The sequence below is a fragment of the Pollicipes pollicipes genome, unplaced genomic scaffold (assembly GCF_011947565.3).
Source record: "Pollicipes pollicipes isolate AB1234 unplaced genomic scaffold, Ppol_2.1 Scaffold_7261;HRSCAF=8764_pilon_pilon_pilon, whole genome shotgun sequence".
Lineage (NCBI taxonomy): Eukaryota > Metazoa > Arthropoda > Thecostraca > Pollicipedomorpha > Pollicipedidae > Pollicipes > Pollicipes pollicipes.
In genome coordinates this window covers 43159868-43178937 of record NW_023597054.1, presented here as the reverse complement: position 1 = coordinate 43178937, position 19070 = coordinate 43159868, and the positions used below count along the sequence as shown (strand labels likewise).

The window sequence follows — 19070 nt, the reverse complement described above, 5'->3', positions numbered from 1 at the left end:
CCGGTAGCGCTTCAGCATAACTCGTTTTAGCATGACCCATCGTGACCTGGTTGACCCAATTTTGACTCCATCCAGATAAAGAGTCGAGCTGCTAGCTTGTTTCGCAGAGTCAACAAAATGAATTGCATTAACTCGATTCAACATTTCTAACGTGTTAAACACTTTGGGACCACCCGGACACCTTGGTCGTGTGCGCCGTTCCACGCACGCAGGACATCGAACATTGCAATCTATTTGTGGCCGACACATCGCACGCATCGCGTCGCTGTGCTTTCCTAAATCGCCGCGCGTCACGCACCCCGTTTGCGTCGGTAGAGTACCGCCTCCAGCCACGCAAAATTGATTCGCATCGCAATGATGCAAAGCGGCCCCGCACTGTGACGTCTTATGCACGCTGTGACCTCTCACGCACGTTGCGGCCTCTCATGAAGGCTGTGGCTGCTTATGTTCGCTGTGACCTCTCACGAACGCTGTGACCGCCCAAGCACGCTGTGGCCTCTCACGAACGCTGCGACCTCTCAAGCGCCGCGACCTCTCATGCACGCTGTGACCGACACTGATATCGGGCGGAAGTAAATTTATGTTGCGGATCGTCACGATGGCTGCGCCCGTCATCTTGGCAAATTGCACGCCAGCCTGTGACAATTGTAAGGCAATCTGTCTGGTGCGTCTGACAAAATCGACGGGCACACACAGTCAAACGTGCGCTCTTGATAAACTCAGTTAATCCAGGGATCTCAGGGATCTCAGTTAGTTTGTAAGCTGTTTAGCAACCCACGGAGTGCTCGCAAACATTGCCCGGCGCTCCACGCACTCAGGACAGCAAATAGATATCATGTGATTGTGGCTCCCGCTTCCTCCGCCTCGCGAAGATGCCACCTCGTACGCGTCGGTATGGCATCGTCTCCAACTATATAACACATTTATTTGCATCTCAATAATGCGTAGTGCGTTCTGTTCACTTTTTCTCCAATCCCTGAATGCTGGTCTCAAATGTGGGCAAGCTTGCTGGTAGTCGAATTTTGCAACCATTTTTACCTTTGTCAAATTAACGCCATCAATTGTCAGTTCCCAATTTGGGTACGTTATATTCATCCTTGCTCGAGTCTGTGACATGCTTTCGGCGACTTGGCTTTTGCCAAACACGCAATAAAAATTTTCCTGTCAACGGAGGACCAGTTGTCAATATCTATCTCCAAATCCTACATATTTGGACAATATTCCTGCAAAATTCCAAGCACGTGTAGTGTACAATTTTTAGCTCAAGGGGGCCATGAAGTCTTGGTCCTCCCCTTGCCCACGTCCCTTAGTTTTGCACGACTTGTTTCTCTTGCAGTCCCCGCGAGCGCTGCCATCGGTTCTGGTGCACGACGGACGTAACTTTATGTCGTGGATTGCCACGACGGCTGAACACGCTCTATGTGCAACTTTCATGGCAATCTGTGCAGCTGTCTATGCCGTGCGTATGGCTAAGGAGCGTGCATACGCAGAAAGACAGACGCCCTTAACTTAGTTGTTTAGATGTGAGGGCAATGATAGGTCCTGGCTCTCTTACACCGGTATCCATAGTGGTAAACCAATTTCTATGACTGTAAAAGTCATGAATTTGTCAGGGTCGGTTCAATAGGCGAAGGGGGCACATGCTGAAAATTTACAACGCCGATACTTTGGCCATGGGCACAAGTGAAGGGGACCCAACCACCTCCCTTAGGTCCGATTTCTAAACTTCTTTGTTAAAGACGGCTTTCAAAATAAGCTAGAAATCTGTGTAATGCTTACTCACTGAGCTCCACTTCTCCTAATAAAATTCTGAAAATACTTCTGTTCAGGGCTCTCCCTGAAACTTTGCATACGTTTGCTTGGATACAATGAACACCTATTTACTAGTCCTGTTCACCCAATCCTCTGTCCAGGAACTAAAACAAAAATGACATGCAAACCACGAAGGCACGCTTCAATAATAATCTACACATCATGTCGAACAGTTTAAAAATGAGTTTAAGTATTTTAATTGTTTTCGTGAATTCACTCTGTTCTTACAATTTACACAGAAAACATAGGAAAGTGTATTCTTTACAGCGAGTTGCATCGTTCGACGCCATTTGTTACGCTAAGACGTCAGTGACGAACTTTGCGCGGGGGCCTCTGCTCTGACGCATATTTACTTCTCGGATGAGTGGGTGGATGGGGGTGATCGCGTTTTCCGTGCAAGTTGAGTGGGTGTGTTTTGTTATTTGATTTATGCGTTGTGGTTTACACGTTGTTAGATGTTTACTTGTGAAACAGGCACGGTATGCGGTTGAATTGGTGACATTTTTGTGCAGCGAGATTCCAGCGGACCTGAGGTGTGAAGTCAGGCTATCCGCAATCAGTCCTGGAAATGGAACCTAAGCCTTAACTCAATGGGAACAAGTCAACTTTGTGCCATTGTGACATACTTATGGACCGAAGTGACGCCTGAGCAAGACACTTGTTGATGAATCATCCGACATCCAAGAAGGGGATTGGGTTCTTGAATGATGAAATTTTGAATGTGCTTGGTTCAAGCCTTCCCAGGATGTCAAGACCTCACATGCCATTCTTTTCAAATTCTCATGCCATTAGGCAGGAAATACAGCGCTTTGAAAGTGTGCATCCTTCCATATACGCTATTTACGATTTGATTGAGCATGTTCAAGACCCTGCATTGGCTCAACAAGTCAGAGAACATGTTGTTTGTATTGAAGGTAAGGATTGACACCATTTATATTCATAATTTTAAACTGGGATTTTTAGCATCTTTAGTATCCCTGTTCTTGAATGATTAACTTTGATAACAAAACACTGTTGTTGTGCCAATATGTCAGCATGCCATGAATACAGCACATATCCATGAGTATCTGGATGCTGAAGTGGCTTGTGTGCTGAACCTGGTGCATGTATTGTTAAATTTTCAAACTAAGCCCTGGAACTGTGCTTGGGACATGTTTAGTCCAAAAGGCCTTTACAATGTACTTAGGCATTGAGACATTGACACTTGTTCCCTGAAACTAGTAGCAAACCGTACTCCAAATTAGATGCTCACATGTTGCTACTGCTGAACCAGATAAATTTGTTGTAACATGTATATTTCGCAGTGTGGCTAATAAATCACTGTGTGTGGGTGCACATCATCAGTATTCATGCATTGTCCATCACTTGGCCTTACATTTGGTAAACATTGATTATGTAGAACTGAAAAATTCCTTACAAGTGGTTGATGTACAGATGCGCTACCATTTTTTGGGTCAGTTTTAGCCCCAGTATTTTAATGTTGACTAGTTCTGTGATAGCAATCCCACACAGTGTTCAAGATATGCTTTGGTGTGCTTTGTTTAGTATAATAGTTGTCAAGGATTGAAGTGTACACATGTATAATTAAGATTTGGGTTTAAATGAACCCATAAACTTTTGTCTTTGTCAAGACGGATGTATTTTTTAGTAAGACTGGTGAGCATATGTTATTTTGCATGTAAAATGCCTTAAATGGGTCATGGTTCTAGTGCTGGTGTAACGTTTTGACTTATTATATGCATAGCTTATATATGTGGCCGACACAAGTCCACATTAAAAGAGATGTTTGCAGCTAAGACATGATGCTTTGTAATACCTTAATTGTGGCACATGATACTACAAGTTCACAATTTTACATATATATATATTATGCTATGTTTGTGTAATACTGTAACTACATCATATTAGTCCCAAAGTATTGTATTGTATTACCATAGATGAATACCAATAGATGAATCCATACAGTCACCAAAGAAATGTGCAAAATGGCTTTGTTAATTTTTGGAAAGGAAAATTTGAACTGTTTTCTCTTGTTCAGCAAATTGGTAGAGCCTTTGGTTAGCTCAGCTTGCAGAGTGCCACAAGATTGCACCTTGAGCTGGCCTTTGAAATGGCAGGTGGTCAGAATAATTATTTTATAGTACTCATTTGGCTGGTTAGAGGTAGTCAACTGGTCATAAGACTATGCTTTCATCATTCCCCAGTAGCTGATGCACTCATAAAACTACCAAAAGTATTTTGATGTGGCATTATTATGTGCACTCTACTGCGGATAAACTTAGCTGCACACCTGAGCCAAAGATTAGGGAGTTTGAAAATGTCCAAATTATTGTTCAGAAGCCATAATTTTGTTAAAAATGAATGTGAAAACTGCAGTAAGGTTTGCACAAACATTATTGCTTGGGTATTGGGCTGTGATATGACACATTGGTAGGTGCAATCAGAAGTTTTGTGATCTTGCTAATGTATGTATTTGATTTAATTTTAGTGTGCTGGTTTCTGCATATACCTTGTGGATCTTTTATGGTTTATCTGTATGTAATGTCATTGTTAAATCATGTTTTCATTTAAAATAAATGTGATTAAGAACAATTTGATGTCAGCCATGTTCTGGCACACTTAGCCACAATTTTGGTTCTTGCCATCTTAAATTATAAGTGCAATTGCAAGCAGTTTTATTGTTTTGGATCATGTAATGGTGTAGTCTTGTTTGACTTGGCTTTGAGTGCCAAAAGCACAAATACGCATCAGCTCTCACAAAGTGTAAAGCTACATGCAGTGACCTTGGAGTGGCAGGAGGAAACCTTTGTCAAGGACTGACATTGGGTGGTTTTGTTTTTGTTTTTATGTTTATGGGTATTTTAAGGGATGTCTATTTTCATGATAAGCTGTCATTGCAATATTGGTTATGTAAACATGTTAAGTCACGTGGTGCTGGTGGTGAGAAGTCTTGTGCCCACACTGCGAGGTGTTCAATTCTGGCAGATAATATTCTGTATAATTTGCCATGGTTCTTATGGCCATTAAACTTGTTTGTATGATTCTGACAACATGAATGGTATCCTTAAGCAATTTGTGCATCACATGAAGCTGTGCAGGCGTCCAGCGTGTGTTGGCCGGGCCGCCGTCGGTCTTGGCCGTCCGGCCCGCGCCCGCCCGTGTTTTGTTGCCGCGCGGCGCTCCCCAGCAGCCGCCCCCGTGCCGGCAGACTCGTTCGTGAACAGCCAGGAGTGGACGCTGAGCCGGGGCGTGCCCGACCTGCGGCTGGGTATCGTCGGCAGCCTCAGCTCGGGCAAGTCGGCGCTGGTGCACCGCTACCTGACCGGCTCCTACATGCAGGAGGAGTCGCCCGAGGGCGGTCGCTTCAAGAAGGAGATGGTGCTCGACGGCCAGAGCTACCTGCTGCTTATCCGGGACGAAGGTGGCCCGCCCGAGCTGCAGGTGAGCACGCCCCCCCCCCCCCCCGCTGTACGCATCTGCCGCGGGCTCCGGCTGGCGGCAGGGGTGGCGCCGCCGACCGCGTGGGTAGCTGCAGGCGGCGCGGCGTGACCCAGCAGCGGCCCTTCGAGGCAGGCCGGCCGCCCCGGCACGGCCAGCGGCGCTGCCGGTGCCAGGCGCCAGCGGACGCGTTAGGCAGGTGAACACGTGCTGTCTGAGACCCCCTGCACGGGTACGCGCATGCGTATGCGTGGTGCTGCCCCATGCACCCCCTGCTCTGTGTGAGTGGTACTACCAGAGGATGCAGTAGTTCCTCCAGATGACTGTGTTTATTAGCGGGATTGTATGCCATTCTACGCATACGAGCTCGGAAAACATCACGCTCTGGGTGGCTAACGATAATCGGTAACCGAGCACAAGATCGAATACAAAATCTTATTGTAAGCAAGCTTCGTTCCAGAACATTGTACGATTGAATTATAACACGGGACGAAGAACGTAAGAGCAACATATTGTGTGAGATAAAGATCGAATATAAAAAGATCACGTGGTAAAATATCTTACCGGATAAAAATCAAAGATCGTAAATCAAGATCGTGTGGTAAAATACAGCACGGGATGAAAGCATGCTGGATAAAGGGCGAGCGGGGTGAGGATCGTATCGGTTAAGGGTAATATCCCAAAATATCTGACGGGATGAACAGCGGGACAGAAACCGATATGGGGAGTTGGGGAGGGCGTGAACAATATTCTAAGCCCATTAGAGGTGTTGTGCTTGTGTACTTAAGCTCCAAAAGGCAGCGTATACAGAAAACAGAGGGACAAAATCCATGCTCGCATGCCTCAGCCTTTGACGTCTGAGAGGCTTGCCACAGGATAAAGCAAGCATTGTGCTGCTTACACGGCGACATCGAATCGTCCTATGTCGTAGGTTAAATGCACCACCATTTTCCTCGTTCCTCGTTGGTTTCATGCGCCAAATGGACCTCGTTCGTGCGATGGGACCGCCGGACAGCACTGCTGTATGTACAACGCACATGCATTTCCTGTTACGGCACGCCTGCGTTCCGGTTGTCATGGGCGCTATGGGCTCTGGTCGGCGCGCCCTAATGCTCCGGACGTGGTCATTGTCATGATTAGCAGCGACAACGTCCTGACTGGCGTAACGGGACTGGCGCCGCGCTCCAGCCTCTCAAGGCGGATATGGGGTCGACTCCAGACAACTGTGCTCAGTTGCTAATACGTTGGAGTTGCGCCAATTTCCCATAGAAAAGTTTTTTCGTTGTCGGCAATTCCCGATTTTTCGGCGGTAGAGGATTTGAAATAAGAGTTAATGCAAGTTTCACTGGGTAGATTTCCCGTGTCGGTATGCATAAATTACCTTGAAAGCCAACCTAAAAAAGAGAATAAACTATGTAGTTGGGCTCGTCGCAGTTCTGTAACAGAATGCCTGATTTACTACGACGGGCGTGTGGGTCCGAGACCCAGCATTTGCGAAGCTTCCGGTCTTTGACGGCGTGTTTGGATGGGTTCTGTCCTGAAATCGGCGTCGCAGATCCCGAGTGCAGCTAGCCATTTGTCGAACTATCACAAGTGTTGCAGGGGGGGGGGGGGGGGGGGGACTGGTCACCAAAAAGGGCCATCAAGTGGCGACGGAACTAGGTATACAGGTAGCCTTTTACGGGAAATAGCATTTAAGATGCGTATGCGCGAAATAACTCACAAATTTATGCGCAGTATGCACTTCCGTGTATACAAAACAACGGAATAGCCAGTGCATTTGTGTGACACAAAATGAACCCTTCATTACTGCGCACCGATGGCACCAATACGCATGGCATTGCGACCAGCCCGTTCCACTTCCGTGGCGCCGAGTATCCCGGCGGCTGGCACCCGCCGCCGTTTGGGGGCCGGGGAGGGGCTGAACGAGCGTCAGAGCTGTCCCTCCCACGCGTCACCAATCCGATGAATCGGTGGGCCGGACAAAGCCGAGATTGTGAGGCTCAGTGCGGTTGGATGACCCCCTGATACGGCGTGGACCCGAGCTGCGAGCTCCGATCTCTGACCGGCTCTGCGGTGGGTGGGCATGGTGGGCCCGGGAGAACGGCGTGGCGGCGGGTGACACGGCCCGAGAATACGGCGGGCTCTGCGGTGGTCCGGTGCTTGTTCACGCATCAGGCGCTGTCCGCAGTCCAGTCCAGTCCAGTCCAGGTCAGGGGTCAGGTCCGGTCTGGAACGGTCCGGTTCTCGCCGACTGCCACCTAAGGGTCCGTGCTTCCATCGGGTGGTGCGGCTCGCGGGCCAGACCAGCTCTGGAACGGCCCAGTGCTTACCAGTTGGCAGCCCAGACCCTCGGCTGCGGCCGGCAGACGCGGCTGGTCTGCGGCCGGGTACACAAACTCCCCCGCCTCTGACGCACGCCCCGCTGCGGCGGCGGGGCCGGCAGGGTAGCCGTGCAGCGCCGCCGGCGGTGATCGGCACCTCGCCGGACCGGGGGCCGCCGGCGCACGGTGCTGGCCGCGCTGCCGTCTGGACGGCCTGGACGCCTGGGCTGGTGCACGGGGGGGATCCATCTGCCAGGGCTGGGCGGAGCGGGACCGGGTGGAGCATGACTGGGCGGGGTGGGGCGGGGCTGGGTCGGATGGAGCGTGGCGGGGCGGGGCCGGGACGGGACTGGGTGAGGCGGGTTGGGGCTCGAGCGTGGCGGGCCGCCGGAAAGGGCGGGTGCAAAGGAGGAAGGGGTGGTGCTTTCTGACAGGCGGAAAGCTGAAGAAGGTTTGAATAGATTGCGCTCGCCAAAAGTCACCCAATGACACTGTGTTTAAAACGAACGGACAATTCAAATTTCGAAAGCCAACTTACAAACCTAACGAACTTGAAGTGCAGACATTTTGTCAAGCATGCCCGTTGCATCAGGCAGTAGCAAAGTGGGCATAATCCATGCGGCACACACTAAGGTCAAAGCTTTATGGAACTATTGCGGCGGAAAGGAAAAAGAGAAGGAAGGAAGCTATTTGAATCAGGGGAGTATTTTGCAACTTCGTACTCTGCCTTGTCGAATTATTTTGATAGCTGCTGGCAGTCTCGGGTGTCATCTGCATTGTGTATCCGAATTTAAAATGTAGGGGGAAATAATGGTGGTTGGCGGTTCTCAGCCTCCAAATTTTGGACTCGGGAATCCCACCCTGCCTAGGTAGTAGTGTAGGAGCGATAAGGCCCCATTTTCTTTTTAAATGAAACAACAAGTGAAATGCTTGTAAAGGAAGGGAATTCAGGTGTTAAAGGAAATGGCATTATGTCATGTCGTCCAGTTCAGCGAGTGTTGGTGACATACGTAACAGTATGGTATGTGTACGTTTCTGTGGATTCTTGTCTGTCGCGATAATCATTTGCATTTTGACGACAGACGACATGGGTGTACCAATTATATATATATATATATATATATATATATATATAAATGTTTCCCAAACAATGGAAATCAATATCCGAAAATCTGGGGAAAATTCAGGATTCCGGGTAGGTTAGGTCAACCTAATTGGCTCCGCCTCCCAACCGATTTTAGAAAGTGACAACCATCCACTCAAACAGCCAAATAGACATGACGTATCTTCAGCTATTAGCAAGGTCGCTTTTTAGCTGACTCCGCCGAAGGTCGTGGACGTCAAATCAACGGCCTTGGACTTCTGAAATCTGCTCATTGCCGTTGTTCTGGTCAGTTCTGAGCTGTCTGCGGTGCTGCCCACCCGGTGTCTGCTGCCCTGAGACATATGGCGGCGTTGTCCGGTGCTGTTCCCGCTGCTGATGTCGACACCGGCTGCCCGCGGCCGAGCCGCGCCGCGTGTGGGACGGTCCGCGCACGCGACGTCAGTGCGTCGGACATACGGGACTGGGTGAAGCAGGCACGGCCAGGGGACAGGAGCCGGACGTGGGGTTTGGGAGGGAGGAGAGGTATTATTGGCAGGACTTGACATGACTTGCTGGGCTGCCCAGCTGCCACATAATATTCTGGAGCGCGGATTGTGGTAATCGTACTGGCTGGGGTGCCATAGGTTTTAAGGGTTCACGGTGGCTGTTGGGTCGAAATTGGGGCAGAGTTTCTTGATGAAAAAGTAAGACGTTGTGGTCAAGGTGCAAAAACGCAGCAGTTTCGTGAACTGGGCAATTCCGGTGATTGTCATCGTAGCCAGGTCATCGCCATGTGGTCTTCGGGCGCTCAGATCCAAGATCTTAGCAACCACATTAAGCGTGTACCACTCAGCTTCATGGGGGAATATTCGGGATCGCCCCGTAGAATAAACATGGAGGAGCATGCCAGTTCTGTTGAGATGATTTGGTCATCGCGAAATATGCACGAGACTGTTTGATGTTCGGCCAACCGGTGGGCTATGAAAACACTCAGTTTAGCTGCACATTAATTCACAGTTGTGTTTTCCATGTGGCCGGCGTAGGCACCCGACGTTGACATAATTACCAGCTTGAGAAATGTTTGACTTTTATGCGCAGCGAACGGCGAGGTTGCGATGGATTTTGCACAGCGGCGTTGGTATTCGCTTTTTGTAATATTCGCTGTAATAAAGACTCGAAAAAGAACAGCGAGACTAAAGTAGCTCGATCTACGTTCTTTCGCCTTTGACATTCTGTCGTAGGTTCAAAGCTAAAATCATACAGCAATATCTGCTTCTGTCACTTCGGATGTTGAACTCGTTAACATTCGACGTTCAGCTACAGTGCCGAAATACAGAATACTGTTTAAGCAAAGTAAAACACCGAGAAAGACGGGCAGAAATATATATTTTGAAAGAACCATGTGCATTGCTCTTAGGTCTCATGATCGTATGCCGTTGAGCATAGGGCATCGCTGAATATGTGGACAGTAGTTCGATGCATTTCTAGCCGGACAGCACGCGGCGGCGATGCAGTCATGTGCAATGACCGGACCACGACGGGTAAATCCCAGTGGCTTCCTTAGCGTGATCAAGATCGACAGTCTTGAACACTTATTTTGCTTAACTGAATATCGGGGAATGCATTGAAATCGGCAGTATTCAAATGCCCCCATCCAATTGTTGGACAGCATAATCAACGCCGGGCTGGTGGCCTGTGACTGAACATCGTGTGGTTGAGCTGAGAAGACGCTTTTCACTGATCGCTTCGCGGTTGGTGCATTCGAGAGTGTTGTTATGGTCGATGATGGCGTCTTTGGCCCATGACGGGAGTAAGTGGAATGGGTGCCCTGTTGCGATTTATCAAACATTAAAGACACGCGCCAATTCCGCCAGGCCCAAAAGCAAATGCTGGCCTGTCAGGAGAGCGTAGTTTGTTTTCGTCTTGCAAAGCACCGCAGCCCAGTGGTGAACCTTGTGTGGAATGGCGAATCGAGCATCCCATAGATGCGGACGCACGCTGGGCGAGAAGCAGCGCAGTTCGAAGAACCGGTCGCCGGTTTGGAGTCGTCAGCACACGACCTTGGCCAAAACAGACCCTTTTCTGACCTACATGCTCCAATGCCAGCGTAGTGCTTAGTAAGCGCATGGTTCTCGTCGGACGCACATTTCCGTTTACCTCGCCGGGACGCCGGCCATGACTAGTGACAGCGCTGTGAGGCTCCGCACGCCGGCCGGACGTCCCCGTCGGGCGCGGGTCGCCGCCGCCGCCGGCTGTCACGCGAGCTGACGTGCGGTCCCGGCTTACGGAGCCTCCGGGCGGCGGCGAAGGTCGGCCGACGCCGCCGCCGTCGCCGGCGCCCGTCGGCAGGCCTTGAGGCGCGTCCCGTGACGCCCCGGTGACGTCGGCGCCGGCCCCGCCCGGCCGCGCCGCGGGGTTCGGTCTGAGGGCGCCCGGCCGCCCGCAGCGCCACGTCCCTCCCCTGACAGCGGACGGGAGACGCACCAGGGGAGGCGTCAGGACAGCTGCCGCGATCTGTCCGGCAGCGATGTCCGATTGGCTCACGATGAGTTTGCCCGGTCAGCCGGGAGGGTTGCTGGCTGGGCGGTTTCCGAGCAGAGGGAACATAATCAGCCAGACCCCACGGGGTGCGTGACCTCTCCGTCCAAAGCCGGCCTGGATATCGTCTCCAGTGCGGCAAATTAATGCGCTGATTTCTATGTCGTCAAACATTTCATCGCGTGAGATAAGTACGCAGTCGTCGCCAGATCACTGCAGCACGAGACCCCCGCGGTTACGAGTCGCGACGCCAATTTGTTCACCCTTGGGTGGGTAGTGTGGTCATAAGCGCATCAGCGAGTCATGTCGAGTGGCAGTGGGACCGATGCAGTGCGCAGTTGGGCAGATGCGTATGTAGCTTTTCGAAGCTCAGCGTCGCCTTGAGATGCTCAGAGGCGTCACGGTTATGATGCGTACTCCATAGAGCCCGTTGAGCATCTTTGTGGGCATCGCGAGATGCCCGGGGGCGCCCCGGTTATGATGCGTACTCCGAAGAGCCCCTTGAGCATCTTTGTGGGCGTCGCGAGATGCCCGAAGATGTCGCGGTTTTGCTGCTTACTCCGTAAAACACCGGCGGAGCATCCAAGATATGACAGAGCGGTCAGTTTGGCCGGAATACGACCGTATTATGGGTGCATCGTTAGTGCTACTGCAAATAGTACAGAACAGTATGGTGCATAACTGCGACGGCAATAGTGCAGAATTGTGACGGCATTAGCTCTCCATGGCATTACGTCCACCGCAGAACTCCCAGTTTCACGCTTACGCGACACTACTTGTACTGCCAGTACTTATACGTGACAGTGCTACACGACAAAACTCGTGTTGCAAAACCTTGTGCCCGTCGTTATTGCTGCTGCAAAAACTTTTTCAGTTTTTACTTCTGCGCAACGTTACTTCTACTGCCAATACTGTATACGAGATTAGTGCGTTACTATAAAACTTATGCTTCAAAATTGCTCGTCACGGCTTCTTTTTACAGTATTGGCCTCACCAAAATCCTAAAGGCGGCCCACAATGAGAAGCATTACACGTTCTTAACTAAGCTAGAGGTGACCGCTCCATGGTGTTGTAATCTTGTGTATTGCAACATGACTTCTGCTGCAATGACCCCACGGCCTACGTTTTTAACTTATACAGCCTTAAGTTATATAATTGCACAACAAACCGACAAAATTAATGCAATTAATGAATACCTAACCGTTTGCATGCCACCATGAAGTTTCCACCGCAGGATTGCCCAGGTGGGTGGGTTGTCCTGCACAACAGGCAAATCACTCATGCACCCCTGCTGGGTAGCCAGTATGCTGTCATTGATGTCCGTTTGTGGACGGCCTGCGGTTTCGTCGCGTTTCTTGCCGCCTGCTGTGCTGAGTCGCCTCACGGCGTATCCACTGGGGCTGGTGCTGCGGTAGCAGAGGACACATCCCGCATGAGGTGTAATGGGCGGAGCGGAACGGCCGGATGTGCTGAGTCGCCTCACGGCGTAGCCATCGGGGCTGGGGCTGCGGCGGGAGAGGACACATCCCGCGTGTGGTGTAATGGGCGGGGCGGAACGGCCGGATGTGCTGAGTCGCCTCACGGCGTAGCCATCGGGGCTGGTGCTTGCGGTGGCAGAGGACACATCCCGTGTGTGGTGTAATGGGCGTGGCGGAACGGCCGGATGTGCTGAGTCGCCTCACGCGTATTCCATTGGGGCTGGTGCTGCGGTGGCAGAGGACACATCCCGTGTGTGGTGTAATGGGCGGGGCGGAACGGCGGATGTGCTGAGTCGCCTCACGGCGTATCCATTGGGGCTGGTGCTGCGGTGGCAGAGGACACTCCCGTGTGTGGTTGTAATGGGCGGGGGCGGAACGGCCGGATGTGCTGAGTCGCCTCACGGCGTATCCATTGGGGCTGGTGCTGCGGTGGCAGAGGACACATCCCGTGTGTGGTGTAATGGGCGGGGCGGAACGGCCGGATGTTGCTGAGTCGCCTCACGGCGTATCCATTGGGGCTGGTGCTGCGGCGGGAGAGGACACATCCCGCGTGTGGTGTAATGGGCGGGGCGGAACGGCCGGATGTGCTGGAGTGTCGTATCAATGCTGCGCTGGTTCTGCCAGGGCTTGGGCTCCTGGCACCCTTTATTCGGCAACATAGAAACATGTGATTCCACCTGACGCCTCCCGTCCCGTCCATCCCGCCTCGTTCAGCAAATACTGAGGTGTAAGTAGCGTCATTTATAAATGAGTGCCGTGTACATTGTTACATGGAAGTTGCGACGGGCATAACATTCGCAGTGTTGAGCTTTGTCGAATGGTACTGATGTCACGCATAGGTGTTGACAGCAGAAGTAATGTCACGTATTGGTTAAGACTGAATAAATTTTTGAGTATAAGGATGACAGGTATAAATTTTGAAGCATAAGTTTTGTTATGTGGCACTTATGTCGCGTAGAAGTCTTTGCAGCAGAAGCAACGTTGCGTATAAGTGAAGATTGCAATAGTATTTGCAGTAGAAGTCAGAAGGGCATAAATGTTTGAGGTAGAAGTTTTGCGGTGTGACGCTTTTGTGGCGTATAAGTATTGACAGTAGAACTAATGTTGCAGCACTCCTGTCGTTAGGCGTTGTTTCCCGTCTGTGGACCAATGTATAGCCCGTATTATGACCGAGAGGCCGTGACCGATAGACACCCAAAGCCCAAAGCCCAAAGCTGCGCTCAAAGACGCGCTGCAATCAGTCTAGACCCTGGAGAGCACAGTGCTCTCGGAACAGGGCCGCGGCGCCGAGCGCGCCTTGTCTGGCCGCGGCGAACGCGGTGTTTTCCATCGCGATGGAAAGGATGTCAAAGTGCGGCGTAGATGCCGCAGCGCCGGCGCCGCGGGCTGCAGCGTGGCGCGAGCCGCCGGCTGAGCGGAGCCAGCCGCCCCGTGTTGCTGCGTCTCGCCGGGCCGTGTTTACCGGGGTCGGCGGGACGTGGACCAGCGGCGCGCCCGGCTGACACGTCTCAGCGCCAGGCAGCCGGGGCTCCCCACGTGGCGCTGGTCGACGTCTGGGCGGCGCGGCCGCGGTCGCTCAGTCGCCGCCCGCCGCCCGCCCCGTGCAGTCGCCACCATGGTGCTGGCCTCCGCCGCCGCCGCCGTGTTCGTCATCGGCTCGCTGGTGATCTTCTGGTTCTCGGTCGATATCTATCGGTTCGCCAAGCGCGTGGCGCTGACAGTCACCTCCATGCTGCGACACGAGCTGTCGACCGCGTGCAAGTACGAACCGCTGTAGGCGGCCGGCGGCCGGCGGTCTCGGTCTGCCCCGGTCGTCTCTGGGGGGCGCGAGCAGGCGCGGCGCCGGCACGGGCAGCCGCGGACCGCCGTCATGAATCAGGCTGTACCATTGACGATAATGGAAACGTCACTCAGGACACGAGCAAATCTGACCGTACCAATGGCCAGGATTGGAATGTGATTCAGAACAACAGGAAGCGACTGTGCCGATGGCAATGGCAAGGACATCGCGCTGAACCAGACTGGATAATACGGCCGGCCGGTCGCTAGCATGTGAGTGGCAGTCTGGACCAGCGTGTGGATGCGGCAAGGCTGAGAGGAGCGCTGATAACCGGGACATGCATTTGTGTGCCGATTGCAAGGAACAGGAAGACGCACGCGCCAGAAAAGGCCGGGATGTTGGCAAGGACGTGGCCGTTGCCAGAGCCTGAGCGATACTCAGTGGTGGGAATGGACCTGACCCTTACGGTAATCACAGGTCAGGGGCGCTCTACATCAGATCGTACCGGACTGTACGCGCTGTACCAGTTGGAAACGTGCAGTTGAGTTCAGTTTCAGCGGCTACCCGTGCTGCTAGCGGCCGACGCTGGAAAAGCGAGCCACTTCAGTATGATCTCGTTAGGTGATCATGGGATCAGAAAGGACTGGAGAGGAGGTTATTTATTTTGCCCTTTGTTTCTCTTCTTAGCTTTTATGCATGTATGCTACGTGGCCAGAGAAGGGTGTTTATATAGATTGTGTGCCATCGTTCACCATGTGAATAAACCTGACCCCATGCTGCGACGAGTCTGTTGTTGCAAGGAAAGCACCGTGACCAATCCGGGAAATTTGTTTGAAATAGGCCTAACTTGTGAGTACTCGTTACATTTTTGTTCATCCCCGATGAAACAGTCTCAGCGCGTGAGCGTAAAGCTTATTTGTATTTTTTTCCTGCGCATTTCTTCGTATCATAATGCTTCGTGCACAAAGTTTCGTAGGCAAGTGCGTGCGTAAATTTTCCCCGTGCGTAAATCTTCCCGCAAGTTGATTCTTATGCGCAAAATTCCAGTCCGCAAAATTTGCACACGTAGCTCTTCGTATCCCATTGTTTGTGGGGTATTCCTTTGTGCACGTAAATGTTCGTATCGCGTCAATCGCGAAGACATTTCTGTGCATACATGGTTGTTTGTAGCGCATTTCTGTATGCGGTTGCTTGCATCAAATATATTTGATCGTCATTATCGTGGGCTGGAACGGCATTTTCTTATCATCCCCCGTTGCTCCGTTGTTCGTTCTTCGTTATCCTGTCCCCTGTTGTTCATTAGGCATGCTATTCTCGTGCTGAGAGGTTCCTTCCGCCGCCCCGTTGATGGCCATCTCCGGGGTGGGCCGTATGGAGGTGATGAATGACATGACCGCTGGTACGCGTCCCCTCGTCCGTCCGCCTTAGGCAATCAGACGTTGAACGCGCTCACAAATGTGTGGCGAGCACGCAGGTTCGCGTCCCAGGCGCCTCACATGGCTTAGGTCCGGCTGCCATATCCACGATTATCTGCAGACAGCAGCTGTTCATTCTACTGCCCAGGGCTGTAAAAGACTCTATCAGTCCTGTCTCGATGCAAACAAGTACCGCGGAAACGTGGGCTAGCTATGTTGACTCAAGCGGTGCCGAAGGATGAAAGCGCCAGGTGGGGATGCGGGATAGCGCTCCTGATCTGCTCTTGGGCTGATCAAATGTAAATGACACTCAGCAGAACAAAACGCTGCGCATGTGGAAGCAAACCACACCCCACTTCTCCAGTTTCCTCGAACTATAACACCAGCGGGTTAACAGGTAGCCGCCATAGCCAACTTGGCAGGGAGGGATCAATGGTGCACATACACCAGCTTGATATATTGGGCGTCTGACTGTGCTCGCGTGACACGCTGCGATGCTGCTTCCCTTCATCACCTCGCTGTTTCGCCACCCAACACACTGTATAACCGGCAGTTACCTACCGCAATTCAAACTATCAGTGCGCATGCGTGCGGTTAAACCGGAACGGGCAGGTTTACATTTCCACGATTGCAGCATCTGCATACGAACTAAGCTTTGCCCATGCGTTGAAGTACGCAGCGCAGGAAGTGCATCTGTGTAAGCCAGATGAAGCACGTGCGCGACGACGAAATGCGGCAAAATAGTTGGGCGGACGAAGAAACTTGTCCCGCCTCTCCCCCCCCCCCCCCCCCGTAGCTCAGTCGGTTAGAGCGCCTGCCTCCCATACCGCCCATGGTTGGATGGGTGGGTTGGATTCGCCCCGGCCTTCGCTATTTGCCTGCGCTGAGATGGTCTGCGGCCAATGGCGGAGGCCGCGCAAGGCAAGATGATATCAGAGGGCACGGCAAACCGTAGCGAGCATCGTGACACATTGGACTTCCGCAAACAGTTCTGCCGGTAAACTGGTGTTTCACGTTCCGATGGTGGAGTCAGAATTTAAACAACAAGGCCGGGTTAGCGCGAACTCTAATCCCAGAAGTTCATCCATAAAATGTCCGAACCCTTATCCCAGAAGCTCATCGATAAAATGTCCGAACTCGTATCCCAGAAGTTCATTCGTAAAATGTCCGAACTCGAATCCCAGAAGTTCATCCATAAAATGTCCGATCGTAAGGTTGTTTAAGAGATGCGATTTGAAGAATTGTGTATTCAGACAAATGGTATGCGACGAGCTTCGTAAGCGAGTGAATGTTCTGTCAATCATTACGTATACGAAGCAGTCTGATACGAACAATACATCAATCTAGGATGCAATGCGATCCGAAAAAGTGCTATATGCAAAGAAACGCTTTGCGAAGAACTATATTGGTATGTTGAGGACTGATGCGAAAAATTGCACACACGAATAAATGCAATACGAATCATCGCGTAAACCAAGTTATGCGGATGCTACGCTCTCCGGTGTATACAAATTTATCGGTGCATTCCTGCACGTGGTAAGATTTGCGGGCAAATATATGCGATTCGACATTTTGCGTACGAATTTGCGTGCTTAGGAAAGAGCACTTCGAAGAAATGTGGTACGAGGCTCTGTGCAGGCACTGCCTGTAAACACGTGACCCACAGTGTTAACAGGCAGTAGCTTAGAAAGCGATTGCTGTGAGGTCCCTGAGAAAGTCAACCAGCTCCAGAGGGGGCCGTTTTAGGTAGAGCAGATTGACGGCGACACCGTCCTTCCCGGCCGCCAACACTAGATGTGTCAGCTTGTGACAACCGTGCAGCCATGGATATTGAACTGAAGCTGAAGGTTTTCCCAGTGGCAGGCCTGTGGCTGTCACTGCGAGGACGTTAGTGTTCAGGATGTGCGTCTTGAGCCTATCTGGAATACGTTATTTCAGTTCATTGTCCTTGGCGGCACAGCTGACGCCAGAATCGGAAAGTGACGTCGTGTATATTTGTTCTGCCGAGCATGGATTTCAGTGTGCTGTTCAGCTTCAGTTTGTGCCCTGTACGGGAGGTAAATATTGCTAGACATGACAACATGGCGCGTTTGGGTGGTCAGTAAACGGCTCTTCAACGACATTGGACTCCAGAAAAGCTGTTTGTACGCTTACTCGCCATAAATGCTTTTTACATCAGCTACATAAATTGTTAAGCTACCACTGATGTCATCACTTCCAATAACCCACGTAAATAAGCTCGTTCATCCAGTATCGTCCTGTAAAATTATCTGACATCGGTGTGCATTCACTATTATGGGAAGTCCAGTGTCCGGTCCAGCACATGTAAACGCGAGAAAATCAACGGGTTGCCTGGTGCGGCAAATATTGGCTTGACAACTAATAAATCCCTCAAAACAAAGTTGTCCGTTAAGACCAGTCATCAGCTCGTCGTCTAGCAGTAGGTTACGGCGTCTTGATGATGACGGTGCCGTTCCAGTACAGCAGTCTTCAGCAGCATCGTTCTTTGTTCATCTTGTGCCGTTTCGCAATATTGACAACGAAAGGAAGCTTCGCTGGGTCCTTCGCTGCAGCTCGCCCAAGTGGTATCGGTACATTATCGTAGCATTTCCCGCATTGGGCGTGCATCTTGGTCTGCGACGAACGCCGCGGCTTGAAGATTGCAGTTGGACTTCCCAGCTGCGCACAGTCGTTCACCGCAGCATGTTTGTGCAGCTGTGGTGAATCGTTTTTAACCAGGCTGAATGAATGAGTGACGGGTGTGTCTCTCTACACCAGCGCGTGGTGGTGTTTTTCCTCTCTTCTCAATGTTGTTGGCAGTGTTTAGAAGTACACAGATTATGAACTGTTTGCCATAAACAGCTTGTTTCTATTTGCACGGTTATGCACTACGTTCTATGCCATCCCAATCGTGTTAAGCCTACATATTCACAATGAATGATGGATGCGTGGTTACAGTGCTGCACATTTATGACGTCGCGCGCTGGAACGTCACATGGTTGATGCGTGGTTACAATGCTGCACATTTATAACATCGCGCGCTGGAACGTTACATGACTGATGCGTGGTTACAATGCTGCGCAGTTATGACATCGCGCGCTGGAACGTCACATGATTGCTGCGTGGTTCCAGTGCTTCGGAGTCATGGCATAATTGATAATAAACAATTAATGTGTATAAACAATTAATATGTATTACTGC

At 51.3% G+C, this 19070-nt stretch overlaps 1 protein-coding gene across 1 annotated transcript in view; it reads left to right on the top strand.

The window, feature by feature from the left end:
- Nucleotides 1-2165: 2165 nt before the first annotated feature.
- CenG1A (Centaurin gamma 1A) overlaps nt 2166-19070 on the top strand; it is a gene marked incomplete at its 3' end in the record, with an annotated part of 28712 nt that continues 11807 nt past the window's right edge. The window contains exons 1-2 of the mRNA XM_037235665.1: nt 2166-2726; nt 5021-5253. Coding sequence (XP_037091560.1) covers nt 2477-2726; nt 5021-5253 — 483 coding nt within the window. The remainder of the gene's footprint in view (nt 2727-5020; nt 5254-19070) is intronic.